At 47.4% G+C, this 23748-nt stretch overlaps 1 protein-coding gene, 1 long non-coding RNA gene and 1 other non-coding gene across 7 annotated transcripts; 2 read left to right on the top strand and 1 right to left on the bottom strand.

Annotated features, from left to right (window-relative positions):
- On the top strand, positions 1–73 carry TRNAE-CUC (transfer RNA glutamic acid (anticodon CUC)). The gene has a single exon. It is a non-coding gene; the product is annotated as a tRNA-Glu (tRNA).
- Positions 74–5825: 5752 nt separating this feature from the next.
- LOC141277200 (uncharacterized) lies at positions 5826–15953 on the top strand. Its single transcript, XR_012328183.1, has 3 exons — positions 5826–8347; positions 9121–9183; positions 13398–15953. It is a non-coding gene; the product is annotated as an uncharacterized lncRNA (long non-coding RNA).
- On the bottom strand, positions 9973–23730 carry UPK1A (uroplakin 1A). Of its 5 annotated transcripts, XM_033844980.2 has the most exons (9): positions 20058–23721; positions 19872–19972; positions 19372–19463; positions 17657–17857; positions 14371–14445; positions 14130–14237; positions 12230–12409; positions 10830–10913; positions 9973–10516 (listed from the first exon to the last, which is right to left on the bottom strand). In XM_033844980.2, the coding sequence occupies exons 1-9, from the start codon at positions 20090–20092 to the stop codon at positions 10286–10288; spliced, it is 1107 nt and encodes a 368-aa protein (XP_033700871.2). In that variant the 5' UTR covers positions 20093–23721; the 3' UTR covers positions 9973–10285. The 5 variants fall into 5 exon arrangements, with proteins under 5 accessions (XP_033700871.2, XP_073652687.1, XP_033700870.2 ...); XM_073796586.1 differs by having other exon boundaries at positions 19372–23721; XM_033844981.2 differs by lacking the exon at positions 9973–10516 and adding an exon at positions 10612–10750 and having other exon boundaries at positions 19372–23720.
- Positions 23731–23748: the final 18 nt, after the last annotated feature.

Below are 23748 nucleotides of genomic sequence, written 5' to 3'. Positions count from 1 at the left end.
TCCCTGGTGGTCCAGTGGTTAGGATTCTGCACTCTCACTGCCGAGGGCCCGGGTTCAATCCCTGGCGGGGGAACTAAGATCCCACAGGCCATGCTGTGTGGCCAAAAAAAAGAAAGAATTACATGTCTGTCATTTTAAATCAAAAGCTGGAAATCATGAAGCTTAGTGAGAAAGACTAGGCCTCTTGTGCCAAATAGCCATGCTGTCACTGCAAAGGAAAAGTTCTTGAAGGAAATTAAAAGGGCTACTCCAGTGAACACATGAATGATGAGAAAGTGAAACAGCCTTATTGTTGATATGGAGAAAGTTTTAGTGGTCTGGACAGAGGATCAAACCAGCCACAACATTCCCTTCAGCCAAAGCCTAGTCCAGAGCAAATCCCTAACTCTCTTCAATTCTGTGAAGGCTGAGAGAGGTGAGGAAGCTGCAGCAAAAAAAGTTTAAAGCTAGCAGAGATCGGTTTGTGAAGTTTGTGAAGCCCTCTCCGTAATATAAAAGTGCGAGGTAAAGCAGCAAGTGCTGATGGAGAAGCTGCAGCAAGTTACCCAGAAGATCCAGCTAAGGTCATTCATGAAGGTGGCTACACTAAACAAGAGATTTTCAATGCCGATGAAACAGCCTTCTGTTAGAAGAAGATGCCACCTAGGACTTTCATAGCTAGAGAGGAGAAGTCAATGTTCGGCTTCAAAGCTTCAGAGGACAGGCTGACTCTCTTGTTAGGAGCAAATGCAGCTGGTGACTTTAAGTTGAAGTCAGTGCTCATTCACCATTCTGAAAATACGAGGTCCCTTAACAGTTTTGTTAAGTCTACTCAGCCTGTGCTCTATAAATGGATGCTGTAAACAGATGTGCTGGATGACAGCACATCTGTTTACATGGTTTACTGAATATTTTAAGCCCACTGTTGAGACCTACTCTTTCAGAAAAAACCATTTTCTTCAAAATATTGCTGCTCTTTGACAATGCACCTGGTCATCCAAGAGCTCTGATGGAGATGTACAGTGAGATTAATGTTGTTTTTATGCCTGTTAACACAACATCCATTCTGCAGCCCATGGACCAAGTAACATTTCGATTTTCAAGTCTTCTTATTTAAGAAATATATTTTGTAAGGCTATGCTTCCATACATAGTGATTCTTCTGATAGCTCTGGGCAAAGTAAACTGAAAACCCTCTGGAAAGGATTTGCTGTTCTAGATGCCGTTAAGAACATTGTGATTCATGGGACGAGGTCAAAATATCAACATTAACAGGAGTTTGGAAGAAGTTGATTCCAACCCTTATGGATGACTGTGAGGGTTTCAAGACTTCATTGGAGGAAGTAACTGCAGATGTGGTGGAAATAGCAAGAGATCTAGAATTAGAAGTGCAGCCTGAAAATGTGACTGAACTGCAGCAACGTCATGATAACCTTTTCACGGATGAGGAGTTGCTTCTTATGGATGAGCAAATAAAGTGTTTCTTGAGATGGAATCTGCTCCTGGTGAAGATGCTCTGAAGATAGTTGAAATGACAAAGATTTAGAATATTACATAAACTTAGTTGATAAAGCAGCAGCAAGGTTTGAGAGGATTGGCTCCAATTTTGAAAGAAGTTTTACTGTAGGTAAAATGCTATTAAACAGCATTGCCTGCTACAGAGAAATTCTTCGTGAAAGGAAGAGTCAACTGATGCAGCAAATTTCATTGTCTTATTTTAATAAATTGCCGCGGTCACTCCAACCTTCAGCAACTACCACTTTGATCAGTCAGCAGCTGTCAACATCAAGGCAACACCCTCCCATCAGCAAAAAGATTACAACTCGCGGAAGGCTCAAGTGATGGTTAGCGTTTTTTAGCAATAATGTATTTTTAAATTAAGGTATATATATTGTAGTTTTATACATAATGCTATTGTATGCTTAATAGAGGACAGTATAGTGTAAATATAACTTTTATATACACTGGGAAACCAAAAAATTCTGGTGACATGCTTTATTGCGATATTCACTTTATTGTGGTGGTCTGGAACTGAACCTGCAATATCTCTGAGACGTGCCTGCATTTTAAGAGAATGTTTTTATAAGATTAAAATTGACTGGGGTTTTAGCACATACTCGGCTTGAGGATTAGTATGGTAAACATTCGAAATACAAGTATCTACGATCAAAATAGGGCTTTTACCCATGAAATATCTTGATCATTAAGTAAAAAGCATATGATGTGGCTCACGGTGTCTGTTAACCTCATTCCTTCCTGATCAGAAAATTTGCCTTTGCTGAATAAAAGATTTGGTACTTTGGCATGGAAATGTACAATAAACTCATCTATTTTGATTTGATTGATAATCTCTTTCTTGAGGAAGGTCAGGAAAGTCTAATAAGGAACAGCACTTGTGCTCATGATTGCAAATCTCCAAAAAATGTCAGTGATCGCACCTGTTATTTCTAGACCAATCCTTTGTAAGTCCTGGCGGTATCTCAGTTGCCATCAGGCAGGGATGTGATCAATAGATGTAATGCTTGCACTAGCAAGTTGATCTTTCGTATATTAACTTTGTATCCTGCAACTTTGCTATAATTGCTTATTAGTTCCAGGAGGTTTTTTGTCAATTCTTTTAGATTTTTTACATAGACAATTATGTCATCTGCAAACAAAGACAGTTTTATTTCTTCCTTCTCAATCTGTGTACATTTTATTTCTTTTTCTTGTCTTATTCCATTAGCTAGGACTTCCAGTATGATGTTGAAAAGGAGTGGTGAGATGAGACATCCTTGGCAATTTGATCTTAGATACAACAAGAGGTACTTGACTACTAGGGACCTTCTTCTTCTTTTTTGTTTTTTAAATTTTATTTATTTATGGCTACGTTGGGTCTTCATTGCTGTGTGTGGGCTTCTCTCTAGTTGCGGCGAGCAGGGGCTACTCTTCACCGCGGTGTGCCGGCTTCTCATTGCGGTGGCTTCTCTTGTTGCTGAGCGCAGGCTCTAGATGCGCGGGCTTCAGTAGTGGTGGCATGTGGGCTCTGTAATTGTGGCTCGTGGGCTCTAGAGCACAGTATCAGTAGTTGTGGCGCACTGGCTTAGTTGTTCCACGGCATGTGGGATCTTCCTGGACCAGGGATCGAACCCGTGTCCCCTGCATTGACAGGCGGATTCTCAACCACTGTGCCACAGGGAAGTCCCTAGGGACCTTATTTTAATTATGTGTCCAACAGTACCTAAGTGGAACTCCAGAAAGACCACTTTCTTGGCTTTTTACCTTTTTTTTTTTTTTTTCCACACTGCATGGCTTGTGGGATCTTAGTCCCCCAACCAGGGATTGAACCCAGGCCCTTGGCAGTGAGAGTGTGGAGTCCTAACCACTGGACCGCCAGGGAATTCACAGCTTTTTACCTTTTATATTTTATTTATTTCCATTCCAGTGCCCATGGCATCTGAGGTGGCCATCTGAGAGCTATCTAAGGGAAACTTGATGTCTTTAATAGATCTCCTGCTTGGGTTTTGAAACATGAATTAAGTCAAAACATTGTCTCAAACTTCTGTGACATCTGAAATTTGGAAAAAGCACTTATTCACAGGACAACTCTTTGATTACTGGAGGAACGGCTCAAGGTCCAGGCTACTGTTGGCATTAACTATTTCCTATCTAGCTTCCTTCTGGGAACTGTAAGCTGTTTGAGGAGATCACAACTGTGGGATACTCTCAAATAAAGGCATTTGATACTTCTGCTGGGGACTGCTGGCACCTTTTCATCATCCTGGTTAGATTGTTAAAATAGCCTCCATAATTCTCCTCCCTTCTGCACACCTCCCATACTCAGTCTGGCCTTAATCACTGACTTGCTTCACCCAATGCGACAACAGCACATGTGGCAAAACAGAACATTGAAAATTGCTTACGCACCTTGGGACTTGTCTTTTCTTGCTGCTGTTGGGAACCCTGCAAGCACCACCATGTGAATGTGCTTGGGCTGGCCTCTTTAGACACATGGCCCAGTCAGAGCCCTCACCCCAGCTACCTACAGCAACTTCCAGCCAGCCACACACGTGAGGGAGGCTACCCTAGACCAACAAGCCCCCAGCCACCCCATAGCTGACTGCAGCTGCATGGGTACGCCCAGGTGAGAAAAACTGAAGAGCTGCCTGTGTGACTGAGCTCAGCCCAAATGGTCCCACAGAATCAGCAGCTAAAAATTAATCATTATTTTAAGTCACTGTGTTTTGGCGTGTTAACAAAATTAACCAGTATACCCTGGGCTAGAGCGGTTTCTAGGCAACAAATATATTTGCTTTGGCTCTGGGTATACATCTTGAAAGCTGAAAAATCCCTTCAGTTTCTAGACCTGTTCCCTCAATTTTCTGAATACATTTTTATGAGATGAATTTTAGTGCCAGGGATCAAATGCCAGGATCTTTTGATCATTTTTTCCAGCAGCCCTAGAAGTGGTTCTTCAAAAAGACCATTTTCTCTGTTTTTCATCTTTCTATTTCCATTTGAAGACCATCTGAAAAGACAGTGAGAAATCAGGATTCTATTTCCTGTTTTCAATAAGTTTCTTACTTGGGTTAAGGGGTGCGTCCCTAGCTGGGTTAATGAAGGTGGCTTAGGAAAGTGTGGAGAAGAACCCCAGCCACCTGCTGGTCACAGCTCCGTTGGAACAACAAGGAAGAACCGGAATCTGGAGAGAACCCCTAACTTCTGCCGTGTCCCTCCAGCGCCCTCTACTCACAAGACCTAACCTTGTGCTAAATGATACATGGAATTTAGAGGCATAGCCATGATATGTTTTTCGAAACCAAGAAATTCACACTAGTACAGGACTATTAACTAAACTCCAGACATTATTTGGATTGCACTAGTTTTTCCACTAATGTCTTGTCTTTTCAGGATCCAACATAGGACATCACATTGCATTTAGCATACGTTCAGTTTTTTCTTTGTTTAATTTTTAAATTTTATTTATTTTTTATACAGCAGGTTCTTATTAGTTATCTATTACATATTATAATTACATAATTATAATTACATAATATCTATACATATTAGTGTATATATGTCAATCCCAATCTCCCAATTCATCCCACCGTCCCCCCGGCCACTTTCCCCCTTGGTGTCCATACATTTGTTCTCTACATCTGTGTCTCTATTTCTGCCCTGCAAACTGGTTCAGCTGTACCATTTTTCTAGGTTCCACGTATATGTGTTAATATATGATATTTGTTTTTCTCTTTCTGACTTACTTCACTCTAGCATACATTCAGTTTTGCACGTTGCATTTTTCTCAGTGAACAATCTATCTTGGAGATGATTTCATATCAGCAAATATAAATGTAGCTCCCTTGAAACTTAGCTGCAGAGTATTCTATGGTGTGAGAAAATGAATTGTGTAACTAGTTCTCTTCTGATGTGATTCAGGCTGTTCCTCAGTTATTGCTTTTCTGTTACCCTTGTACATGGGTCTTTGCACACTCTCGGGAGTGTATATGCAGGATAGATTCCCAGAGGTGGAATCGGGTGGGTCAAAGGGGTGTGGGTTTTACATTTCAGTGAAGAAGTCAACTTGCTCTCATGGAAGGAGTGTAAGCAACAGTGTATGTAGTCAGAGGTGTGTGCCTGCTTGATTGCTATAATATACATTAGTTTATTCTTTCCATTCTATGATCTCCAGTGGTGAAAGAGAGGTTGGTTCAATGGGACAGGAGGGTGGAATTCCCTGGTGGTCCAGCAGTTAGGACTATGCACTTCCACTGCAGGGGGCACAGGTTTGATCCCTGCTCGGGGAACTAAGATCCCGCAAGCTGTGCAGCACAGCCAAAATTTAAAAAAATAAAAGGGGGGACAGGAGGGAGAGATAGGCTTGGGGAAGTAGCAAGGAAAAAGGCCACAGGGCCCCTCAGTGCCAGGCTGAGCAGCTGGACTTTGTGCTGAGGGCACTGGGGAGCCACGGAGGGTTAGAGGCCGGATCCAGCTCTGGACAGACATGGTCCTTTAGAGGTGCAGTAGGAACAGCCATCGAATGGTTGCCTCTCTCTTGGGTGGTCCTGGGAGCCTCACTCGCCTGGCGCTCAGCTCTTTGCTCCTCTCTCACCCACAGGAGTGGGCCTCTGGGTGAAAAGGCCAGGGCAGACAAACCCGTCCTGCCAGCCGAGGCCTGCCTTGGCCAGGCCGCACCGCTGCCATTCCAGCTGAGCAAATATGTGGCCAGATGAAGCCAGAGAAGGGAGTGGCCGATGTGGGACAGAGGCGGAGGACCCGTACCTGCTGCCCAGAGGCCAGCTTGACTCCAAGACCCCAGCATCTGACAAGGCCTGACCTGTTTTAACAGCTCAGGTAAAGTCTGAAAATGTTTAGCAAGGTAATTCTTTTCTCAGTACACATCTCATGTCCTACAGTGAAGTTTTTATTAATATTTATTTTTTTTCTTCTTTAAAAAGATTATCAATCATTACCCGTTCATCCACCCATCTCTCTATTATTCATCTATTTTATTTATACAGTTACTACCAGAAGTGAAAAATCAAGAGCAGCTTGTTTGTAGTCGTCTGCAGTGGGTGCTGGAGATGGGGTGGGGCAGGTGTCTGGTTTTCCCAGCTCTGGTCTCTCTGAAGTTGCTCAGTGGTGAGCTGCCTTTAAGTTTCCTTTGCCAGTCACTTATGTGGATCTTACTTGAAACAGAAAGGCCTACAGAGGGACACCCACTTCTTCTGCTTCAGGAACTGTCTATTGGAAATTGGATCACATCCCATTCCACCAGGCAAGTTTGAGCTCCATTGTTAAATTGCAATAGCCAATGTGAGATTGATGGCTAGAGAGGAGTATCTGTCTTCAGGAGGCTGTGGTTGTATGATCAGAACTAGCTCTGAGTAGGAGTGTTAAGAAAAATCAACTGAGTAAATCTGAAGATCTAATTGGTTTTATTCAACAAGTCATGAATTAGGCAGCATCCCGTCTAGTAAGTAGAAAGGAGCTCTCTTAATATTTATTTTTATTGGAGGGCAAAAGCAAGAGTCATCATAGAATATTTGGAAAATACCAAAATGCCCAAGGAATGAAATAAAAATCCCCCTCAAGTGTCTCTTTTTCCTTGATAACCAGGGCTAACCTTTGGGAGACTGTGTTTTACAACTTTAACACAAACACAAACATACTTGAATTTTTATCAGAAAAGCAATCATACTTGGCATGCCTTTTTGTAATCTTCTTTTTTCACTTAACAGTGAAAAAAGGTATTCTCCCACGACATTAAATATTCTTTTGCAGTGTGACATTTAAGGAAAGATTTGATTTTAGGCATATCAATCTCCACTAACTCCACAAACGTTCTTGAAGGACCCTCAGGCAAAAAGCGTTATATTAACGCTAACATATGCCGAGCCCATGGGTTGAACATCTCTCAGCGAAAGCACCAAGCGTTTTCAGGTATGATTTGACTTTTGAAAGCACAGATATGTGAGTCACTTCGATGAGCTGGCTACGGTACATCGAGACGGTGGAGCCCCAAACCTTTGAAACTGGGGCTTACCAGACACAGTAGCAGCCTTACCGGCAGTTTATTTCTGCATTTGGTTCTGATGGCACGGAATTTAGAAAATTCCTGATTCATAGTAAAGAGGTCTATGGGTTCCTGAGCTCTTAGAATGTATTGGACCCTAAGCTATGCGGTAGGGACTGCTAGAACCCCATTTTATAGAGGGGCACATGGAGGCTCAGAGTGTGGTGGAGGTGTGGTGAGAACCCAGTACTGCCTCTCTGCCTTTCTCAGAGAATCTAAGTCACGGGCTGGGTCACTGTGAGCTTGCTCCTGAGGGCACACCTGAATTTAAAAGTAGATTGGAATGAAATCCCCCCTTTCCTTGACATGTTTACAACGTGGTCAAATATGTGCTCAGGGATGGGGGAGAAGTTTCATTCCAGGGCCTGCAGAAAAGCCTGTTAGGCCAGTTAACCTGGAGGGACTCTTGTGTGTTAAAATATGGTATGTGTAACAACTACACGGCATTTAAAAAGATTCTGGCTTGAAAAGCAAAGCTGTACATGGTTTAGTATCTTAGAAACCCCTTTACTAGTTTTTGTTTTTGAAAAGTAATAGATTATCTTTACGAACATCTTTTTCAAACATTATAAAGATATATATGGTGTGAAAATTCCTCCTCTGGGCCCTCTATCCCGTACCATATATATATGTATATAGAATTCTTATAAAAATGAAATCACTTATGCTTATTCTGCTCCTTGCCTTATCTACTTACAACAGAGCATGATGATCGATGACACAGCTATACCCTGGAATACACTGCAACAGTCAAAACAAAATAAAAAGAGGTGAATTCATATATACCGACATGGAAAGATGCCCAAAATATACAGTTAAGTGAAGGAAACAAGTTGCAAAGCAATATTTGAAGCATTATTCTATTAAGTGTGTGTGTATGTGTGTGCTCATATAAGTATATATAGATATGTCGATATAAACTTTTGAAAAGCCGAAAAGGACATTTATCATGTATTAATAGCAGTTATCTACAGATTTGGGGGGGGAGTTTCCTGGGGAGCGGAACATGGGACACTTCCATTTGTAAATTTTTATAATCTTTTAAGTGGAAGAGTTATCAATGATTTTTGATTTTTAAAAGTATTTTCCCTAATTCTTCTAAAAATTATTTTAAAAACCTTGACCCATTTATTTTAAAAGACAAGACCGGGGTGGGATGGGGAGGGTGGGAGGGAGGGAGACGCAACAGGGAAGACATATGGGAACATATGTTTATGTATGACTGATTCACTTTGTTATAAAGCAGAAACTAACACACCATTGTAAAGCAATTATACGCCAATAAAGATGTTAAAAAAAAAAAACAAAAAAAAACACAAGACCTACCCTTCATATGTAACCACAGGGATAAAAGTACCGTATGTGGTTTGTAAGTGTTTCTACTTGCATTTCTTGGAGATTTTTGTCATGTTAAAACATTATTTTTTACTACTGTGTGTGGTATTCTAGAGAATAGACATAGCATAGCTAATTTAACCAGTCCCCTGCTGATGTTCATTTAGGTTACTGTAATGAACTTTCTAATTCTTTATACCATTATGATACCTTTTTATATCAGTTCACATAGATCTATCTTCTTTTTAACAGCCACAGAGAATTCCAGTCCAAGGATATAACATGAGTTGTACATCCCACCCCCTGCTGATGGAGGTTAGGTTGTTTCCAATTTTTCACCCTAATAGATTTGACCAATACAGATTTTTTTTAAAGTATATTTTCAAAAGCTGACATCTGAATTCAGCATTTGCAGACCATCTGCAGACCAGTAGAGTAGATGAGGACCCTGAGAAACCTCATCTGATGGGGAAGGAAGACAAACTCTCCTCACAGGGCCTAATTGCTGTAAAGTGGCCAGAGCATGAGCCTGCTTCAGAGAGGACAAAACAGCAGTGATGAGATTCTTAAACTGTTTGCTCTCATGCACCCCTTAGAGAACCTTCTGGAAGCTTTAGTCCCTAGTAGGAGGATGTCTGTCACCTGTACTGGCCCAGCATCCCTGCACTCTGACTTTCCTTTGGTAAACAACCCCCTTTCCTAACACCACCCCTGGATGCATCCTTAGCAGGAATGTTAATCCCCAGAGCCTGACCTTCCCCAACCAAAGAGTGGGTCTAGAACCTACACAAAGTCAGTGAGATTTAATCCCTGACCTTGGCAAAGGTTATTGGGAAAGAGGCCCTTTCTCGCTGCTCTGTTGCCTAGCTATAAAGATGTAAGTCTGGTGTCGCCAGAGAAACCCTGCCTGAGAATGAAGCAGGTTTCCTGGAGACCTAGACTGAACCCCTGGATCCAGACATGCCTGAAGCTAGCCTTACTGACTCAGTTACGTGAGCCAATACTTTCTATTTTGTGTTTCAGTCAGTGCCAGTTGGGTTTCTGCCACTTCCATTGGAAGAGTTCTAGTTCATTCGCCTCGGCCTCCGAAGAAAACAAATTAACTCGTTCAAGCAGTATTTATTGAATATCCATGCTCAGCCCTGTGCCGGGCAATACTGGGGATATTAAAGTAACCATAACAGAACTTGTCCCTCCCCTCATGGCAGTCCCAGTCTACCAGAGCTTAAATAGACAATCACAAACTACTCAGTGATGGTGACGACATCCAGCATGAAGAAGGAGCTCAGGGAGCTACTAGAGAGGCATCCGCGAGTGGGGTGGTAAGATCAGGGAAGGGTCCCCCCCGCCAGGACAGGACTTCAAGTTGACACTGAAAGATGGGCCAGGAATCAGCCAAGTGAGATGGGGTTAAGGTCTAAGGGTCCGTGCACACATGTCCAAGGGTTTCAGGGCACCCCAACTCCCAGCAGGGCTCAGAAACCTGGTAAAACATCTTTGGAGGGGCCTGGTGGCGCAGCGGTTGAGAGTCCGCCTGCCGATGCAGGGGACACGGGTTCATGGCCTGGTCCGGGAAGATCCCACATGCCGCGGAGCGGCTGGGCCCGTGAGCCATGGCCGCTGAGCCTGCACGTCCGGAGCCTGTGCTCTGCAACGGGAGAGGCCACAACAGTGAGAGGCCCGAGTACAGCAAAAAACAAACAAACAAACAAAAAAACTTTGGAGTGGAGGGAGGGAAGGGTGGAGGAGGTGGGGAAGGGAGAGGTGGGGCGGCGTCGCAGCTGGAGGGAGCAGGGGCAGGGGAGCTGAGTGTGCACGTGGGCTTCCCTTCTCTTCCTCACAACGTGCTGTAGAAATGCATGGCCATCAGCATCACAGGAAGCTGGAGGGGAGGAGGCAGGTGAGGGGCGCCCCAGCCTCACAGCCACATCCCACCCAGCCCACAGGCTCCCGCCTCTCACCGTCCACATCAGGATGGCGAACCCAAACCATGAGATGCCCCACGTGTAGCTGTCGATGGCGTGGCCAATGTGTTCGAAGCAGCCCTGGGCAGGGGGAACATGGGGGTCTGAAAAAATGCCTGGGGAGGCTGGCTGCTGAAAGCAAGAGTCACTGGGCGCCCTTGGGAAAGTCACTTCCTGCCTCGAGCCTTGGTTTTCTTACCTGTGGGACCATGAGGAAGTGGGTTTCTCACCCTGGGGATCACGGCAGTGTCTCCCTCCCAGGGCGGTTTCAGGGAGCCAGGGATGTGATGTTAACCCAGGCCCTGCACAAGCAGGTGCTGCCCCGATGGTGCCTGTGACAGTCTGAGGGTGATTTTGTTTGGGGCTGGCTTTCCATGCTGCCCCCAAGTTCCAAGGGTTTGAAATACGCCTTTAGGATCAGTCCAGTTCTGACAGCTCCTCATTTGGAGGTAAGGCTGAGTGGGCCCAGAGCCCCACACCTGTCGCCTTCATGTAGACCCCTGCTTGGCCCAACTTGGAAGCAGCCAAGAACAAAGGTTCTGGGTGTGTGCCCTGGAGTCAGGCGGGATGGAGCTGGGGGCCGGCTCTGCCGCTTGTTGGCTATGGGGCCTGGCTAGGATTCTGACCCTCTGAGCCTCAGTTTTGCTATCTGTGAAATGGCGATCTTTGACAGCACTGCCCTCCGAAAGCAGTCGTGGTGATGCTGTGAGATGATGCAGGTAAGCACTCTGCAGAGAGCCAGGGTTCAAGGAAGGGCTGTCCGACCCTGGTGGCGGTGATGTTTTGCATACAGGCTCCCCTCTCTGTGACACCTGATCTAAGGCATGACGGTGAAGCGTCCCCAGGCAGCGAAGGTGACCGGTTCTCCTCCTCTGGTTTCTCTCTCTGCCTCTGCACTCCCTTTGCAGGAGTTAAAGCACCTGGTTGGGGCCTGACTGCCTGAAATCACATCCCAACTCCATCCGTCACTAGTGAGGCTCATCATCTGTAAAGTGAGGTAATTATAACCTTTACCTCATAAGGCTGTGGTGAGAATTAAATAAGGTAAAAACTTAGAGCACCTACAAGGAGGCCTGGTACAAAGTATCAGCTCAATAAATGTTGGTTGTTATTGGTGTTGTGCTGCTGATACTGTTATTGTTACTTTTATCCCCAGACAACCTGAGAAAAGTTTCGGGCGCCACCAGGTCTGGATCAGATCAAACCAGAACCGGGGTTCATCCTGCTGACTTGCAGAGGGAGGGAGGGACAGATGGAGAGTTGAGGGAGTCAGACGGAGGGGAGAGAAGGAGAAAGCCAGATGGGAGGGAGGAGCAGACAGACAGACAGGGAGGGAAAAAGAAGAACCAGAGAGAGCCAGAGAGACCGACAGACACAGCAGGGGGGAGGAGACACACCTTGGTGAACAGGTAGTCCAAGTGGCCCAGGCGGCAGCCTTCTTCACTGAGGGGGATGAAGTTGCCAGTCCGTCGACAGCACAGCGGGGGCCAGGGGAACACCACCTCTGGGGTGGTGGCCCGGAAGGCTGATGTGAAGTTCACCCAATCCATGGGACCTGACGTGCCACAGCACTCTTGCTGGAGAGAGAGGCAGGGGTCAGGAGGACTCTGGCTCAGAGAGGACAGCCGCTCCCCTGAGGTCACACAGCGAGGAAGGATAAGGTTGGCCTGCACTTCCCCACATCCTGGGCCTCCTCGAAGAGGGGCAGCAGTGTCTGTGTGTGGGCAAAGGAGCAGAAGATACTGGTCCCAGCACCCCGAGGCTGATGGGGGATTTGGCTCAAACCCACACTCGTGATTTATTTTAAATATTTTTGAAAAAAATTTCATTGGAAAAAAAAATTTTTTTAATTAGCTGTCAACAAAACCTGAGGTAAATGACACCAAAAGGCAGATTTCTGGCTTCTCCTGACCCCCGTGGGTGTTTAATTTGTGACTCTCAAATGATGAAAACATAGGCTCCTTCAAACCTGGGTCTCAGTCCAGGCTAGCTGCATGACGAACCAAATGAGAACCTCAATTTCCCTTGGGTCCTCAATATTCTCCTCTTGTGCTGCCGTATCTTGTTGAGTTTAATTAAGAACGTGGCTTCTGGAAGCTGGCAGCCTGGGTTTGAGTCCTTTTGGTTCTGTGACCTACCAGCTGCGTGACCTCGTGCAAACCCTCAGCTTCCTGCCTTGGTTTCCTCACTGCTAAAGAGCTGATCTTCTTTATGGACTGGTTGTGAGGATTAAATAAGCTTGAAAGTGCTTTGAATGGCGCTAAACAAAAGATAGTGCTCTTTAATGTTTTTTTGTTTGTTTGTTTTTGTTTTTGTGGTATGCAGGCCTCCCACTGCTGTGGCCTCTCCCGTTGCGGAGCACAGGCTCCTGACGCGCAGGCTCAGCGGCCATGGCTCACGGGCCCAGCCGCTCCACGGCATGTGGGATCCTCCCGGACCGGGGCATGAACCCGTGTCCCCTGCATCGGCAGGCGGATTCTCAACCACTGCGCCACCAGGGAAGCCCTGTTGTTATTTTTTTAATTGAACAATTCTTCTTCTTCTTCTTTTTTTTTTTTTTGGCAGCTCCCTCGCTGATATGCAGATCTTAGTTTCCCAGCTAGGGATCAAACCCGTGTCCCCTACGGTGGAAGCATGGAGTCGTAACCACTGGACCACCATCTGTTATTATTATTACTATTGTTACTATTAAGACAGCAGGTGTGGACTTCCCTGGTGGCCCAGTGGTTAAGAATCCTCCTGCCAATGCAGGGGACATGGGTTTGAGCCCTGGTCTGGGAAGATCCCACATGCCGCGGAGCAACTAAGCCCGTGCGCCACAACTACTGAGCCTGCGTGCCGGAACTACTGAAGTTCGCGTGCCTAGAGCCCATGGTCCTCAACAAGAGAAGCCACCGCAATGAGAAGCCCGCGCACCTCAACTAAGAGTAACCCCTGTTCGCTGCAACTAGAGAAAGCCCACGCACAGCAATGAAGACCCAACGCAGCCAAAAAAAAAAAAAAAAAAAAAAAGACAGCATGTGCAATGGTTAAGAGCAGGGGCTCTGGATCTACGTTTGGATCCCAGCTCTGCCCCTTACCAACCATATGACCCTGGGCAAGTGACTTTCCCTCTTTTGGGCCTGTTTTCATCCCCAAAATGGCAAGGACCAGAGCCTCTCCCTCATAAGAACCACAGGAGTGGATATCATCTACCGGTGGGCATAATGGGAGCCCTAATGGGGGCCATAATGGGAGACCTGGTCAGAGCCTCAGCTCTTCCAGCCCTCCCCACCCATCCTGCCTACCCTTGCCCACCTCAATCATGATGCGATCCCAGAGGCGGGTGAGTTCCCGGCCCTGGTCCGAGTCTGCACTGTAGAAGGTCAGCATCTGCTTGGTGATCAGGGATGGGCTGGACACCATCTGCAGTGGGCCGGGAAGAACAGGGTCCAGCGGGGCTGGGTGGGGAGAGAGATCGACCTCCACTGCCGGCCCAAGACCCTCACCAAACTCCCCCTGGAAGTCATGCCCCTCCCCTGTCCTCCCCCCGACTCACGTAGTCTCGGTGGGTGTAGGACGTGATGCAGGAGGCGCACTCAAAGATGTAGACGGTGAGCATGAGCACCAGGTACTGCGCAGAGACGGAGGGAGGGTCACAGGGACAGCCCTGGCAGGGCAAAGCCTGTGAAGTCACACCCCTCAAGGGATGGATCCGTGATGGGAATGCAGTTTTTTTTTTTTTTTTGGCCATGCCCCGACCAGGGATGGAACCTGGTCCTGGTGGCAAAAGCACCGACTCCTCACCACTGGACCGCCAGGGAATTCCCAGAAACACAATTTTTTAAAAAGTATAGGACATGCATAAAGAAGATGTGGCACATATATACAATGGAATATTACTCAGCCATAAAAAGGAACGAAACTGAGTTATTTGTAGTGAGGTGGATGGACCTAGAGACTGTCATACAGAGTGAAGTAAGTCAGAAAGAGAAAAACAAATACCGTATGCTAACGCATATATATGGAATCTAAAAAAAAAAAAAAGGTCATGAAGAACCTAGGGGCAGGATGGGAATAAAGATGCAGACCTACTAGAGAATGGACTTGAGGACACGGGGAGGGGTAAGGGTAAGCTGGGACCAAGTGAGAGAGTGGCATGGACTTATAAATACTACCAAATGTAAAATAGATAGCTAGTGGGAAGCAGCCGCATAGCACAGGGAGATCAGCTGTTGCTTTGTGACCACCTAGAGGGGTAGGATAGGGAGGGTGGGAGGGAGACGCAAGAGGGAGGAGATATGGGGATATATGTATACGTATAGCTGATTCACTTTGTTATAAAGCAGAAACGAACACAACATTGTAAAGCAATTATACTCCAATAAAGATGTTAAAAAAAAAGTATAGGACAATGTGAATGGAAACATCTATGTGGGGGATATACAGGTGTTTACCGTGCAAGTCTTTACCTTTTCTGTATGTTTGAAATTTTTAAAAATAAAACGTTACAGGACAATGCAATCAACAAAAATATGTAAGGTATTCCCTTAACTGTTAACTGTTGGCTTGGATGCAGTAAAATGAATGCCTACTGTAGAAAAGAAAAAAAGAAAGACATTCCTGAGACAACCAGGGACATCTGAACACAGATTGGGTATTGGAAGATAGATAGGAAGGGACTGGGGTGAATTTTGCACGATGTGCCCGCAGTATGGTGATTGGGGAAAGCAAAACAAAACAAAAAACCCCAAACCTGGGCTTCCCTGGTGGCGCAGCGGTTGAGAGTCTGCCTGCCTATGCAGGGGACACGGGTTCGTGCCCCGGTCCTGGAGAGGCCACAACAGTGACAGGCCCGCGTACCGCAAAGAAAAAAAAAAACCCAAACCTGAAAAAGCTCTTTAATTGGTGTTTAATGAAAATTATTTTTCTGATCCTCAGCTGTCCCCTCCCCTCCCCCTTAAAGCAACAGGGCGTGGGGTGTGGGTGTGCCAGCTCCACTGCCCAGACGAGATGATGTGGCCATGCATGCCTGGCTGCTTTAAAACCACGTCCTTATCACTCAGAGAAATGTGCACGCAGGTATTCACAGGGAAGTGACCTGGTGTCTGGAATGTGCTTCAAAATACCCCAGGAAAGAAAAATGTGGGCAGGCAGAGGGTAGGGGTAGAGGGGACGATGTGCGGGTGATATTGTGGAAACCAGGTGATAGGGACACAGGGGGCATCGTGCCGTTCACTCTAGTCTGTTTGAAATTTCCCATAACAATTAAAAAAAAATCTGTGTCTTAGTTAATGACAAACTAATAGGAGAGACAGACACAGACCTTTTTTCTTTTACTAGTTGGGTGAACTTTTAGGACTTTGGTTAAATTGTTCTGCCAGAGAACTAGATGCAGGAAAGAAAGAAAAAAAGAAGAAGAAAAGGAAAGGAAAAGAGCCTTTCCATGGCTCCACGTTACTCATAGAGAAGCCAAAGCCTTTACCAAGGCCTGCAGGTCCACCTGATAGGCCCACCTCCGCTCTCTCCCCTCTCTCCCCTCAAGGCCAGCAAACCTCCCCCCCCTCCACCGCTGCTGTTCTTCTCCCCTGTCCGTCCTCAGTTCCTCTCACTCACTCACTCACCCCCACTTGGCTCCAGCCACACTGAACTCCTGTCCCCTCTGGCTTCAGAGCCTTTGCTCTTGCTGTTCCCTCCACCTGGAATGCTCTTTCTGCAGATACTCATGCGGCTCACTCCCTTACCAATCCCCGGCACCCCCCCCCCCCACCAGCCCCCGCCCCGGGTCTTCACTTTCTCTGCCTGCAAGATCTTCCCTTTCCCATCCCCAGCTCCAGCTCTCCCTTGCCTGGTCACTGTCTCCCCCATGAGAATATCCTCCCCCACAGCAATGACTTTTATGGTTTGCTCACAAAATAGCCTAGCGCCCAGCGCAGGGTTTGGCACATGGTTCTTGCTGTATAAACATTTGTGGATTGGATAAGTAGCTGCTCCTGGGAATCCAAAAAGCCCTCAGCTGGGGAAAACCCAGCGTTGGCTCTGTGTCAGTGGGGCCAGGATTGGAATCCCTGGTCTCCCTATCATCTGGGCTGTGGGCCTCTTTGAACCTCAGTTTCCCCATCTGGTAAATGGGCAGAGAAGCACTAACTTCAGACGGATTCTGGGAGGATTGAAGGAGCTCATTTTCTAAACTGCTTAGCCTAGTGGCAGAACGTGAGAGGTACTTGGGGAGTGTGGGTTATTGCTGTGGGCAGAGATTAGGAGCCTAGGCTCAAGCACTGAAGTGCTCAGGTTTAAATCCTGGCTCTGTCACTCACTTGCTGTGCCACCCTGGATAAGTGGATTCCCTTCTCTGAGCCTCAGTTTCAGCTCTGTCAAATGGGCCATGAAGATGATGATGATGATGAAGGTGATGACGGTACCTCACGGTGGGTTGTGAGGAGCAAATGAACTAATCTATGTAAAGCACGTAGAATGCAGTGAGCGCTCATTAAATGGTTGCTGTGCTATTATTATTGTCATTGTTATCAACAGAGCTCCCGAGCACAGACCCTGGAGACCAACCAGCTGAGGTTCAAATCCCAGTCCTGTTACTTAAGAGCCATCCTCCCAGGCAGAGCTGCCTTCCCTGCCTCCCCTGTGCCCCAGTTTTCTTTGCAAAATGGGGGTAACAGCTGAGCCTAGGTTGTTAGGTTATGGGCAGATTAACTGACCTGATTGCCACGAGGCCCAAGCGTGGTACCATGCGGAACACACACTAGTAGCTGCGGTGTGGTTGTTATTACGACTCTGTGAGGATGACTTTTGTGCCCAGCCGTCCCCATCCCTTCCTCCTGGGGCCTCACCGTGAGCATCATGGACCGGTGGCGGGAGAGCACTGCGCCCACACCAAAGCTGGCCACCACGAAGAAGGAGAAGCCGCAGAAGATGGCGATCCAGGCACCAGCGAAGACGTCATCCTTGCCCGAGACGCCCATCAGTGGGTACACGCGGTACTGGTCGGCGGTCACCCATACCGTTTCAGCAAACAGGGCCAGGCCTGACAGCTGGACAGGGCAGCCGGTTAGCAAGGCTTGCACAGGGGCAGCAGCCCCGGTTCCATGAGTCTCCGTGAGAAGGGCCTTCCCCATTCTGAGCCTCTACTGCCCTCTTGGTAAAGTGGGCACATAGTAAGAGTGGCAAAGAGGTCACCTTCCATGAGCAGGGATGAAGGTGGGCAGGAGGCCATGAGGGAAGGGAGGACCCAGCCAGATCTCCGCCCCCACCCACACCCCAGCTGCCAGTGGCTTCAAGGATACAAAGAGACGCTACATGCAAAGCCTGGCGCTCATGACTGATACCCAGGAGACGCTAGGTTAGCCCGCCTCCCCTGAAGAGCGTTGCTATTTCCTGATGAGGGGAGCCTGGCCGTGGCCAGAACTATTACAAAAGCATCAACGCTTTGATCCAGCAATTCCACTTGCAGGAGTCAATCCTCCAGATACACCTGCCCAGGCAGGAAAATCACACACCCACAAGGTTATTCCCCGCAGCACCGTGGGTAAAGGAGCCAGGATGCCACACAATGGAGGGCTGGGCGGTTGTGGAAAAGGACAGGGAGGCTGTCTGAGGACTCATGTGGACAGAGAATGTGCACAGGAGGAAATGGGAGGCACGGAGCAGGGTGTGGAATGAGCTACGTTTGGGGCAAGAAAGGGGAGAAAATAGGTATATAGGTTCCTATTTGCTTGTATTTGCTTAAAGAAATATTGGAGAAAATAAAAATCTGGTTACCTGTTGGGATGGGGAACAAGGAGAGAGGAAGACGGCTCAGTGGATACCTTTGCCAACAATCAAACTAACTCTCATATAGAGTATTTACTGTGTGTGTTGGTCCTTGAAACTGCTTTCTGTATGATAATCATCGTTGTTACCAGCTCTCCTGCACTACTGCTGTTATGGCCAACACAGAGAGCAACCACGTGTGCCAAATTCTGGCCTAAGCACAAATCCAATAACTCATTTTATCCTCTGAGCATTCCTATTTTATCTCCATCTTACAGATGAGAACACTGAGGCCCAGAGAGGTTACATCACTGGCCCCAAGTCCCACAATAGAAAGTGACAGAGCTGGGATTTGAACCCAGGCTGTCTGGCTCCAGAGCCATGTACAGGTATCACGTAATTAAAAGACATTGTTATTATACATTACTATTGGACTCCTGTGCACCAATCGGGCACCTTACGTCCGTAATCATGTTAATGATGACAGCTGGCACTGGTCAAGCACTTTTTCTGAGCTGAGGGCCATACATGGATTAATCCACACAACAATGCCCACAGTGTGGACATAATTTATAAATGGGGAAACAGGCACAGAGAAGTCAAGTCGCTTACTCAAGGTCACACAGCTGGGGAGAGGCAGAGCTGGGATTCGAATCGGGGCTTTTCTGACTTGAGAGCCAGGCGACACTGGCCATTAGGTGAGTCCTGAGCCCTCAGCTGTCCCACTCCCAGGCTCAGGACCGCCCCCCTCCTCTTCACCCGCCCACTGGGCTCCCAGCCCCAGGGAATGTCTCACCAGAATAATGATGTTTCCCACGACCAGCAGACCCACCACAACTGGAGACCCCTTCTCTGCTGTTGCTGCTGCTGCAGAAGCCATAGTCTTGCCTGGGACACACGAGCCGGGATGAGGCCAGGCAGGGGCCGGGAGAGGACCCACTGCCCCATTCCACACCCCAGCTGCCAGGGGCTGCTGCCAGCTCTCTGATGGGCCCAAGCCAGTACCAAGTGCGCCCAGCTTCCCACAACCCCAGCAGTGGGCCATTTTACAGAGGAGGGAGTTCCCTGGTTGGTCCAGTGGTTAGGAGTCCACGCTCCCACTGCAGGGGACATGGGTTCAATCCCTGGATGGGGAACCAAGATCCCACAAGCTGAGTGGCTTGGCCAAATAAAAAAGAAGAAATGAAGCCTTGGGTGGGGCAGTCACTGGCCAGAGCTCAGGGCTGCCCCCCACCCCTAGCCTCAGACCTCCCCAGCTCCCCTTGCCCATCCAGACCCCCAGAGCCCCGTCCTCACCTTCTCTGCCTGAAGCCTCTCTGGCCAGGCCCTCCCACAGTGCCTCCCTATATATGCCCAGGCCCCTCCTTGGGCCAGTTTCCTGGAAGGGGGGAGGGTGTCTGGAGGAGGGGACAAGAGGTCAAGCCGGCAGATCAGTGTGGGAGAACAGTTTTATGAGACCCCTCCCCCAAGTGATTTACAGACCTGAAATTCCAGATTTTGCTAATATCTGGCCACATGAGCAAGGTGAACTGCAGGGGCCTCTGGTTCCCAGTCTGTCATGGTGGTGGAGGGGGGCAGGGTGGAGACGGCGAGTGCACCACCTGATGTCTCTCCTCAGGACTAGGGCCTTGCTGGGAGGAGGGAGAGATCCAAGTCAAACCCACACGTGAAGGGACTTTCCTGGTGGCACAGTGAATCCACCTGCCAAGGCAGGGCACACGAGTTCGAGCCCTGGTCCAGGAAGATCCCACATGCCGTGGAGCAACTAAGCCCGTGCGCCACAACTACTGAGCCCGCGCTCTAGAGCCCGCGAGCCACAACTACTGAAGCCCATGCGCCTAGAGCCCATGCTCCACAACAAGAGAAACCACCGCCATGAGAAGCCGGCGCACCGCAAGGAAGAGTACGCCCCCCCCCGCCGCCAGAACTAGAAGAAAGGAAGCCCGGGAGCAAAACAGCCACAGATAAATAAATAAATGAATAATTAAAAAAATACCCAACAAACAAAAAACCCACACGCGTGTCCGCAATCCCAGAATTGCATCCTCTACGGGTGGCTCCACCTCTCCAAGGCTGGGAGCCCAAGGGGAGGTCTAGGCAGGGACCCAGGCAGGCAAGGGCAGCTGGATGAGGCAGGGAGGTGGGAGGAGACGAGGCAAGTGGGAGGGATGATCGGGCTGCTGGTGCTCGGTCTCTGCGCTGAGGGGATGGATGGAAGGAGATGCGTGTGTGACGGGATTTTGAGATGAGTGTTCAACGAGCAAGCGGGGAGAGGAGTGTGCAAGCAAAAGGGAGGGGCACCCTGAATGGGCTTGGTGGGAGGCCCCCCCACCATCACCACACACGCGCGGACAAAGCAGGGTCACAGCGAGGTGGAGCCGTGGGTGGAAATGTCTTCAGTTGGCGGGATCGAAGAGACCTCGGTTCAAATCCCAGTTCCGCCTACTCTGTGCCGCGCGACCTGGCGTGTGCATTTGCCCATCTGCAGAATGGGTACCATCAGACCACTTTCCTGGGCGGCGGTGGGAACTGAGGGCGGGATATCTGCAAAGGGTGTCTTCGGGCCTGGTGTGCAGTGGGCAGCCGCGCCTCACCAGCAGTGCTCCGGAGCAGCCCACGGTCTCTCCGGTGGCGCCCCCTAGTGGCAAAAGGCTGATCCTGCAGGCGAAAAGGGTGACTTGGGCCCGGCCTTCCCCAGAACTTTTCAACCCGGAGAGCTAGGGCATTTGCTTGGTTTTCTCTCTGTGCTTTGGCTTTCCCCAGTGAGAAATGGGCAAACAAATGGAACTTAAAATTCAATCGTCAAGATATTGGCTTCGTAATAAGACTCATGAGATGTTTTCCGATTAAAATGGATAATTTGATTTTTAGTCAATCCACTATACATTTAAAATAGTTTTTCTAATAATGTATATACCCTGTCAAATACATTTTATAAGTTTTAGCTAAAGTAACTTGCAAAATAATAGGACCATGCTAATAATATGAAATATTTTTATTTTCAAATAGTTGATAACTATAAGCAATTGGAAGTTATATAAAATGTCTTTTTCATCAATGGAGGCATATGTCACCTGTTGTAAAAGGGATTCATTTTGTTCTGAAACAAGAACCCAGTGTGTTTTGATGTCAAACTTGAATTTTCACTATTCTTTCTTACTTTTATATAAGCTAGTCTTCAAAACAATAAAATTTGAAGTGCTAATTACTCAGATGCTCAGAAGGTTGATGATAAAAATCACAACGCCAAGATCTCCTAAAGATGACATATGCCTATGCTATGATCCGGCCATTTGTCCCTGGAAATTCCCCTACTTCCGTCTACCAAAGGCTGTGAGTGTATTCATAGCAGCCCCACACTGGAAACCACCCAAGTGTCCCTTAACAGGAGGATGGATAAGTCCATGATGGTACATACATATAATGGATACTATTCAGCAACAAAAGGGAATGAACTATGGATACACGCAACCACTGGGATGAATCTCAAAAGCATTACGCTAAATGAAAAAAAAGCCACTCAAAAGACTACCACTGTATGATTCTAGATAGGAAGTTCTAGAACAGGCAAAACCAATCTAGAATGATAAAAGTCAGGTAGTGGTTACCCTTGGGAACATGTGACTAGGCGGGGGGACAGGAAGGGGGCTTCTCTTTCTTGATTTGGACACTGGTTACACAGGGGTATTCAGATTGTGAAAATTCATCAAGCGGCACACTCACGATAAGTGCACTTTTCTGTATTTTTTTATTATTCCAATGCCTTATTCTAAAGAGGGTAGATCCTTTCAAAAGAAACATATTCAATGTGTTAAAAGTGGTGTTTTCGAACGAGGGCACATGAGATAATTTTAGACATCCCATGGACATGAGATGAAATGGCATGAAATGATACAAAATTCATATGACGAGAAGATGAGCCATTTCTAACCAGTCCTTCAGACGGTGCCATGGAGAAAGGCTCAGTAATTTCAAGCTACTGTGTCCTAAACATCTCCCCTTTCTCGCTTAGAGCAGGTTTCAACAGGCCTCAGTGTCTCACTAGAATTTAATAGTAACATATTTTCATTGTATTTATTCTTAAGATGTTTTGTTTTCCATGGGCAGTGGTGAAAGGAAAGTTTTCTCAAACTTTTTAATTATAAAATATTTCAACTGGGCTTCCCTGGTGGCGCAGTGGTTGAGAGTCCGCCTGCCGATGCAGGGGACACGGGTTCGTGCCCCGGTCCAGGAAGATCCCACATGCCGCGGAGTGGCTGGGCCCGTGAGCCATGGCCGCTGAGCCTGCGCATCCGGAGCCCGTGCTCCGCAACGGGAGAGGCCACAACAGTGAGAGGCCCGCGTACCGCAAAAAAAAAAAAAAAAAAAAATTTCAACTATACAAGAAAACGTAGGGATAATGTTAACCTACACCTACATCCTTACATCCCAGCTTTGTCAAATCTAAGTATTTTCTGTATTCACTGCAGATTGTTTTCTTAAGGTGCATACATTGCAGACGGCATTTGAAGCCACCTGATCCCGCCCCAGAGACAACTTCACTACTAAATTTGGGACTCGGACTTCCCTGGTGGAGAGGTGGTTAAGAATCCTCCTGCCAATGCAGGGGACATCGGTTTGATCCCCTGGTCTGGGAAGATCCCACATGCCACGGAGCAACTAAGCCCGTGAGCCACAACTGCTGAGCCCGTGTGCCACAACTACTGAAGCCTGCACGCCTAGAGCCTGTGCTCCGCAACAAGAGAAGCCACCGCAACGAGAAGGCCGCGCAGTGCAACAAAGAGTAGCCCCAGCTCGCCGCAACTAGAGAAAGCACGCGCACAGCAATGAAGACCCAACACAGCCAAAAATAAATAAATAGATAGATAGATAGATAAATAAATCTGGGACTCATCCTCCTCCACACCCTTCCCTTGTCTTCCTTTTCAGATCACAGGTGTCCTGGATTGCGTTAATCCCACACCCTCAGTTTATAGTTCATTATCCCCCACAAGATACTTCTTGATTTAATTTTTTTTTTAAGTGAATGGTTTTTTTTTAATTAATTAATTTTATTTTTGGCTGCATTGGGTCTTTGTTGCTGCACGCGGGCTTTTCTCTAGTTGCGGCGAGCGGGGGCTACTCTTTGTTGCGGTGCGCGGACTTCTCATTGCAGTGGCTTCTCTTGTTGCGG

Source organism: Tursiops truncatus, chromosome 19 (assembly GCF_011762595.2).
Source record: "Tursiops truncatus isolate mTurTru1 chromosome 19, mTurTru1.mat.Y, whole genome shotgun sequence".
Lineage (NCBI taxonomy): Eukaryota > Metazoa > Chordata > Mammalia > Artiodactyla > Delphinidae > Tursiops > Tursiops truncatus.
The sequence above is the reverse complement of the archived record's forward strand: the minus strand, read 5'-3'. Positions and strand labels throughout refer to the sequence as shown.

What these genes read in the sequence shown, in the direction of transcription:
- UPK1A (XM_073796586.1), bottom strand. Translation starts at nt 19,620, where the DNA reads ATGGCCCACTGCTGGGGTTGTGGGAAGCTGGGCGCACTTGGTACTGGC. An exon ending in TGGGAAACATCATTATTCTG is followed by an intron (nt 17,858 to 19,371) that starts GTGAGACATTCC and finishes TGCCCTGTCCAG; the next exon opens with CTGTCAGGCCTGGCCCTGTT. An exon ending in CCTACACCCACCGAGACTAC is followed by an intron (nt 14,238 to 14,370) that starts GTGAGTCGGGGG and finishes GGCCCACTGCAG; the next exon opens with ATGGTGTCCAGCCCATCCCT.